General features: G+C 43.8%; 1 protein-coding gene across 1 annotated transcript; it reads right to left on the bottom strand.

Moving 5' to 3' along the window:
• Positions 1-320: 320 nt before the first annotated feature.
• On the bottom strand, positions 321-8,142 carry LOC108873783 (vomeronasal type-2 receptor 1). The gene is made up of 14 exons (XM_018662116.2): positions 6,526-8,142; positions 5,663-5,954; positions 5,341-5,583; positions 5,045-5,236; positions 4,789-4,911; positions 4,430-4,614; positions 3,751-3,871; positions 3,326-3,553; positions 3,052-3,175; positions 2,544-2,704; positions 2,235-2,430; positions 1,850-2,088; positions 1,574-1,773; positions 321-1,332 (listed from the first exon to the last, which is right to left on the bottom strand). The coding sequence occupies exons 1-14, from the start codon at positions 6,747-6,749 to the stop codon at positions 1,011-1,013; spliced, it is 2,850 nt and encodes a 949-aa protein (XP_018517632.1). The 5' UTR covers positions 6,750-8,142; the 3' UTR covers positions 321-1,010.
• Positions 8,143-8,167: the final 25 nt, after the last annotated feature.

The following is an 8,167-nucleotide window of genomic DNA, read 5'->3' as shown; positions in this document are numbered from 1 at the left end:
AGAACAGCTTCCTCTAGCACCCTCTGCTGGATCAGTCTTGCCAGCTGAGAGATACTGTATGTAGGATCCCTTGTTGAGTCATACCCTGTCCCTGATATTGTGGCACCTGAGCTCATATATCTGGGTGTGTAGTACTTACTTTGACTCTGAGATCCTCCTGGACTACAGATTATGTCCTGGAGAATGAAGCAAGACCATTCCCTGCAAACCTGCCTGCCTGGATCTTCTTTAAGGCATATAATTAATTTATTGCTTTCAAGAAACACACGTATGGTAGTGACTGAAAATAACATTTATTATATCATTAAGAAATGTCATGTGCTAACAGGGTTATGCTAATTTGTGTCACTCTGACAGGTTATTATGTTAACAGAGAGTTAAATTTACTGTGTAAACATTTATACAAATATTCTGATTGGAGCAACATAAGATAAATGGCTGTACTGGTAAAAAATGTCAGATGTGTTTGAAACTGATCAGCAACTAGAAATACAACAGGAAAGATATCTGCAGTAAATGCTTAATTTTGATCCCACTACAACAAGTGAAACACGAGCAGCTTTGACGGTAAGAGTCTGAATTTGTTAAAATATCTTTTAGCAGAACAGACACCAGAGAAAAAGCAAGTGAAGTCAAAATTACATTGTTCTTTAAGAAATTTGTTTAAAAATGTCACATGTTCACATACATGACCAAATTTATGTTTAGTAATTGTTGAGGTAGCAGTTTTCTTTCCTCATGGATATTGCTAATTGAAATCAGCCCTATGTAACATACATGAAGATACACATGACTTGACACAGATTCAGTCAGTATAAATATAAATATTTTGTAAATAATATATATTGTCTGTTCATTAAGACCAAACATATTGTAAAATAAATGTGAATAACAAGACTAGGAACCCTAATCAGCCGGAGCGTTGGCCAATGAAACAGTGGCACAGCTGCCATCTACAGTATTTACAATATTCATCTTTGTGGCTCAGTTTCTTTCTAGTTATTTTCCCACTAATCATCAATAGCAGTGGATGCAGTCGTAGCATTGACCTCAGTGTTAGCTGTGGCGAGCGAGGCTGAAGTCCCAGTTGAGGTCCCGTCACGGGGTTTGGCGCGGGGCCTCATCATCTCCTCCTTGTTGCGTTCAGGTTTCACCAAAAGCACGTAGCACTTGGGCAGGAAGATGCAGGTCAGCAGGCCAAAGCTGGAGGCCAAGATGGCAAAAATCTGGACGGCTACCATGAACTTTCCGCGTGTGCTTAGGTAAGCCGGGACGAAGGAGATCCACACAATGAAGAAGACAAGCATGCTGAAGGTCATACACTTTGCTTCACTGGAAGACAGGTAGAGAAGTGTCAGAGGAGAAGGTCTTTATGCCAAGATGCCTTGACAAGAGAAAGATTAAGGAACACCAAGAATTGAGGTATGAAAGATGAATGACTCAGAACTACAACACAGGAATATTCTGGAGGTTATTGTTTATTATCCATTGACCCCACTGAGCCGGTGCCCTTGGTGATATTAATATAACTGCTTTGCTCATATGTTTCCCCTGTAATCTGTGTGTTTCCTACCTGAAGTAGTCCTCCAGCTTTCGGGCTATGAAGGCAAAGACGAAGGCCAGCAGAGCCAGCAGGATATCATAGGCAAAGATGCAACAGATGAAGACCACAGAGCCTTCATCGCACTCGAGGATGATCTTTATGTTCTGGGCTGAGGTGTTTTTCACTGCGTATGGAGGGAGGACGATGAGCCACACTGTGCACGCGATAGCCTGGGTAGAAGCATGGTGACGTCAGTAAAGTAACACTCAGTAAGATGACAAGTGAAATGCAAGTTTCTGTATGTACCTGTATTAATGTTGCTACGCCAACCATCGCCCTCTGGTGGGCGCAGGTGAGAGTGTCAACTTCAGGGTTAGTGCCGGCATTGGCGTCGTTGTTGTTGTTTGTGTTGGTTACAATCACATCAGGGCTGCCGCTGTTGGCTGCTGCTTCAGCTGCTGCTTTTGCAGCTTTGGCGGCTGCTTTGGCTCTGGCACGGGCTGCTTTCAGAACCCGGGCTCTCAGCATCAACACTACTGATTTACCTGAAGTAAAAAACACATCAGGGTGCTACAGTGCAGAGTCTGTGGGCTTGAAAAAAGTATGTTGTGACTGTGATGTTGTTGGGGATAAATCATTTGGTGCATGTGATAGACAGAGGTACTATGAGGTATACATTTGTTGTACCCACCCATGATGGAGGAAAGGCAGAGAGCGAAGCCCAGAGCCAAGGCCACTTGGCTGGTCATGCAGCTCCAGTTCTGAGGCTCTCCGAGGAAGACGATGGAGCAGAGGAAGGTCACCACCAGTCCTAACAGCAGCGAGAAACTCAACAGAGCGTCATTTGCTTTCACCAGAGGCGTGCCGATGTTCACAACAAACACCACCTGGATAAAAGTAGAGCACAAACACGAGACAGACAACATTAAACAATTTAGGTCCTTACTCTCCAAGATGTTGGCATCATTAGTAGGTGTAGTTTCCTCTTTGTGATCCTCACCCCAACAGCGATGGTAACTAATGCTCCAAAGGCAGAGATGACAATAAGAGTGATCCCCAGTGGCTCTCCAAAGGCCAGGAACTCAATGATTTTTGGCACACATGCATCATGAGCATCATTGGACCAGTCATCTTCACTGCACAGGAAACACTCACGAGCATCTGTCAGAGTGTGAAAGAGAGAGTGATGACAGGGAAGCATGGTCTAGACTGATGATGTGTGTGCTCCCTGAGACAGTCTGAGTTGCTATGTTGGCAGTGAACAACAAAAAGCAGAAGTTATATAAAGGATCATTTAATGTAATTGACTTGAAACTGTCCACGAGACCCAGTGGATGCAGTTGTCCTCTAAAACATGATGGGATTTATCTGCCTGAATAAGATCTTCCTGATCCAGCACCATCTCAGTCTGACATGTTTTGAATATCCTTATATTTTGGTAGAAGTTCAGACTTCCTGGGGACATATTGTCACGTCTTAAAGGCACAGTTTGTAAGTTGTATACTAACTGGTTTCGTTGCTGATCTCTCCATCAGCACATGGGATGCAGTCAAAGCAGCAGACTGGTTCTCCCTGCCGGATCCCTTTCCTGGTGCCGGGCTGACAGTTCTCACTGCACACTGACCGAGGCGGCTGCAACACACACACACACACACAAACATACACACATTTATAGACACAAATATGTGTACACACATGAACACAAAGACTCACAAGTAAAGAAAGAGAAGACTTGGACATTTATATGTGCCTAAATACTGTCTTAATCAATACACTCCTGACCTGCAGCACTTCATTATTCCACACAATGGAGTTATTCGCTATGGTCATGCTGTCCTCTGGGGCTGCTGAGCCATTGTACCGCCCGACAGTGACGTAGGATATCTCCCCATTACTATTGACCTGCCAGTTAATGATGTCATAGAAGCCCTCCACATCCCCATCATTGAAGTAGATTTCCTCGTCTGTGTTCGGTGCTTTGAAACGCACGTTCTTCAGGTAGTACATCAACTATGGAGGGGGGAGATGGAGGCACAAAATATAAAGCTATGATACATATGATGGAATGATGGAAAAGGAGCAGAGCCGCCTCCTCAAAACAAAATATAAACATATTTTGTGATGGCTGCTGGTCTGCTTAGACAAACATATGCATATAAAAACAACTGCACTCTCCCACACACACTCACACACACACACAGATGTACCTGCCATGGCTCAAAGTTGTTGATGTCAGCACAGCTTTGCCCAGTGAATGGTCCCTGTCCAGGTACACAGTACTCAAGGTTGTGCAAGGCGTGTGCCACAGCGTACACAGCTTTATAAACACTGTGGGGAGACACATTCATCATCATTATCATCATTATCATCAATCACACCAGCATCCAGATTTCCATTAGCAAAATGTGATCATTAAAGGGCTAGTTCATCCAAATCACATAAAGAAAAACAGATTTTCACTCACTAACTCTATGCTGCTGTTTGCTGCCGCTCCAACACAGTTTTTGTTTGTGGTGCTTAAAGCAACAACACCAGCATGTCATTTAAATGAATAATTACTCTGGAAATATTATCTATTTAAGAAATAGTCCCTATGAAAACAGTTTACAGTGCATTTATGTGGACTGTTACTCTTTGGCGCACAAATTCCATTTGCATCCATTACATTAGAGTGGAGACAGACGCAAATATCGAAAATCTCTAAAATAACTCATAGCCAGATGCCACTTTTTGTCATTTGGGTCAACTGTCCTTTAAATAGAACTAAACCAGTGACATGTTACCAGTAGCAGAGGTGATAGATGGTAGGGGCAGGACTGTGTTGCAGTGGTGACATGAGCAGCGTCAGTAAATTTTGCAGTAGTACTTTGAGTGGTGAGCGCTGACCTGTAAGTGATTCGTAACTGGGAAACATCAGAGTAGGTGTTATTGAGCGATGCCAGAGACTCTTTCCCTGTACACAGCCCATCAGGAATTCCCCTCGCCATCCTGGACACCGTGCCATTAACAGCTGTAGCCCTCTGTTCGGCCTGTTTCAGAGCTTTTTCATAGTTGAGTGTGCAGTTAAAAATCTGTGAGACAAAAGATATGGTCAAAGACTTTACTTTATCTGGATCATTTTTACTGTCTGTATGACTTTTTAATGTTGAGTGTTCGACTACAGAAATTAGTTTTCAGTTCATTGTCACAGTATTTGTCAGACCCTGGATGTGGCTAAACAATGAGTGGAGGCTTCAAAAACATACCGTCTCCCAGAATTCCTCAGTGAGTGGGTCATAGGGGTCCACATCCAGTAGATGGCGCTGAAGACCAGGGATGTCTGCCCTTTTCACCCCAAAGCCCAGGGTACCACCCAGCACTGAGCTCACCTGGACAAAACCATGCACATTATCAGCCTCAGCTCAAACTGTGATGTACATGTTATTCACAGTGGTTAGAACCTCTAGAGCAGCTATAACTGCTCAACTTTCACCCCTGGTCATCACTTGACTGAGCACTCACCCCAGGCTGGTTGATGAGAGCAGAGGTGATCCAGGCCTCGCTGGCGATCCAGGTGCGGTTGGTCACATTGTGCCGCAGCAGCTCACCGATAAGGGGACTGAGGTCCACGTCTGATGAGAAGACCACAATGATCTTGGCCGTGGACTCGACCACAGTGTCAACAATACGCTGGATGTCCTCTGGGGAACTCACCTGTGGTTTATACAAGGGGAAGAAAAAATTAAAACAGAAATGACAGTGTACTGATGTGGTCAAAATGATAGTAGGCACAGTGACAGGGAAGATGAACTGATTACCTTGGGCAGGGTCTCAGAGAAGGAGATGCAGACGCCAGCCTCCTCCACCTGCTCCTTGAAGTCTTTGATGCCGTACTTGCCATAATCATCATCTGCAGCTATGGTGCCCACCCAGGTCCAACCGAAGTGCAGCACCAGCCTGGCCATAGCTGTAGACTGGTGCTTGTCATTGGGAATGGTCCTGAGGAAGGTGGGGAACTGGAACTTGCTTTCCAGGGCAGAGCATGATGAACAGTAGCTGACCTGAAGAGGATGAACACGTCTGATTCTGTTGATATCTCCCTGTCTTTATCTACCTTTGTGTCACTCAGCACTGCCTTACCTGTGGGAAGTGATACAGTCCCAGGATCCTGGCAGTGGCGATGGACAGATCGGAGCCCCCAGCACCCACCAGAGCAGCCAGAGGCGCCCCACTGCCGCAGCGGTAGTTGGGCACGGCCTCGTCTTGGCCCGTCAGGTAGGTGAGGGTACCCTCGACAGCCTTGGAGATGGTGAAGCACGAGTCATAGATGACGTAACCCAGGTCAGTTTCAGGCAGCAGGTCGTCTCTCTTGTTTATTTCATCGATGGCAAACAGCATGGTCTGGGTCCAGCGGAAGGTACGGAAATTAAACCTGGAGGACGTCAGGAGTAAACACAAGATACAGTGATCAGTTTTATTCTCCTGTCTTTTGTCTTTTAGAGCCTCCGAAAGCTTACATGTTAAGAGAAAGAAAAAAGTCAGATCCACATTCAGTGTATGTGTAAAATTAAAATACTTTATTGAAGATATACACAGACCATTTTAGTCTTGATATCAGTTCATAAATTACCCACAAGAGGCCAGTTCACCGCCGATTATTGTTGCATATCACACTCTAAAGGCCTGTCTTCATAATAATATGAGCTCCTGTAGCTAATTGGCCCCAGAGGAGCTGCCCTGCTCCATCTTAATTTATGTAGTAAAATCATGAAGTTAAGAGATATCAAGAGTGCACTCTGTGGTTGAACACATAATTAAGTCACTCAAGTAAAATGATTTCTTATTTAAGAGCTGAAATATTAAATAATTTGACTTTCATAGGACTGTAAGTTCATATAAGACTAATTTAATGCATTCTCACAACAACTTAAGGTAAGGAGACTGAGCCAACAATGTCACAATGATAAAAAAGGCATGAACAGGTCACAAATGGCTCAACTCACCCCTCACACCCCGATGAGACAGGCGCCCTCGAAGTGTTGCCATCAGTGGCGGCGATACGCATGTGTATGGGAAACATCCCACCAACAACGACCGTCTTCTTTTCTACATTCTTGTAGCCGCTCAGGTTGAACTTGGCCTTCAGCTTGCACGTGGACTGTGCTGAAACAGATCTGTACAAGCAAAAAAAGGCACATAATCCAAGCAAAAAGCGGCTGATTTCCATGCTATGCGGACACAGAAAGGAGTCGGGAGAGCTTGCACTGTGGCAGACAGCAAAGTGTGACAGGTGTCTTATCTGCTCCCAAGGGAGATGTGCTGCACAAGGTAACCTGAGAACAGATTCAACTGTGCAAAAGTGAAGAGGAGGACACAGGATTACAGTGACTGACTGAGAGCATATTGATCTCTATTTAATGTGAAACACAGACAAGAAGGACTTTATTAATTTTAGTAGATATCATGAGTCAGTATTATCTCATTAATGTGTATAAAATGAAGTGAGGTTCAAAGGATGTTCCACTGGTTTTGTCACCTTTCTCAAGCACAAACTGGACCCCAGACCACCACAACATACAACAACACACTCCTACGTCACATAAGCAAATCTAAAGAAACATCCCATCATTTCATTTCATCTCTCTTTCTTACTGTAAATACCAGTCAGTTCATTAGTCTGTACTCGGGTCAGCTGCAGACGACAAACTGCCACAGGCCAGGAATTAATTGGCAGCTGCATGTGGTAACTTGTACAGTCTTTACACAACATTACGGCACAGCTACAGTTCCAAAATTGTGCCTTGTCCCCCGAGAGTGAGTGCGGTGTGTTGATGAATGATTGAACTTGTCTGCTCTTGTCTCTCAGTCAGCGGGGACACACACACACACCTGAACCCTCGGCACACAGAGGGACCTCTGCCGGGTAACGACTGCACACAAATCCGATCTTAATAAAGCTGGGTTACACTGTAAACTACTTTCAACACTATGGCTGTTTACAGTATGTCACTATTATAACATACTAGAAAGAAGTTTGCACACAGGAGGCAGGATACTGGAAAGTGTATTTCTACTGCAGTTGCTGGTGATAAATGATTACCATCAGTGCATGTGCATGAGTGTGTGATTGAGCCCTTGTGATCTGTCTCAGGCACATGAGAGACGTCTGACTGTTACTTATGAGTTGTGCGAGATATCAATTATGTACCCTCACTTACAAAAATGCTAATTTCAAAGGCCAGCTCCATGCAGAGAAGAGGCACGTGGTTAAATGGAAAAGGAGAGCTGCAGCAAGTTTTCTACTTTACTGTAGTTCTTTTGTAAATTTTGCGTGACAACTTCAAAATGAATAAACGAGACTAAAGTGAGGACTTGTCGGTGCTGAGATACCTTCACGTTTCCAGCTTCAAACAAAATTGTTTTTTGTATTTATTTATATAATATTTTGAATTATTTTTAAAATCAGTATTTAACTAAAATGTATTTATTTCTGTTAGATTTCTTCCTTATCTACTGTATTATGCATTCTTTCCATTTCAGCGGGTTGACATTTAACTGGAGTTAGTCATTTTATCAGCAAAATATCTCATCACAGCCTCTATCTGTATCATTTGCATAACTTTTATGTTGAGGCAAAACACATTC

The sequence above is a fragment of the Lates calcarifer genome, linkage group LG21 (assembly GCF_001640805.2).
Source record: "Lates calcarifer isolate ASB-BC8 linkage group LG21, TLL_Latcal_v3, whole genome shotgun sequence".
NCBI lineage: Eukaryota > Metazoa > Chordata > Actinopteri > Centropomidae > Lates > Lates calcarifer.
This window is presented reverse-complemented; position numbering and strand designations above follow the sequence as displayed.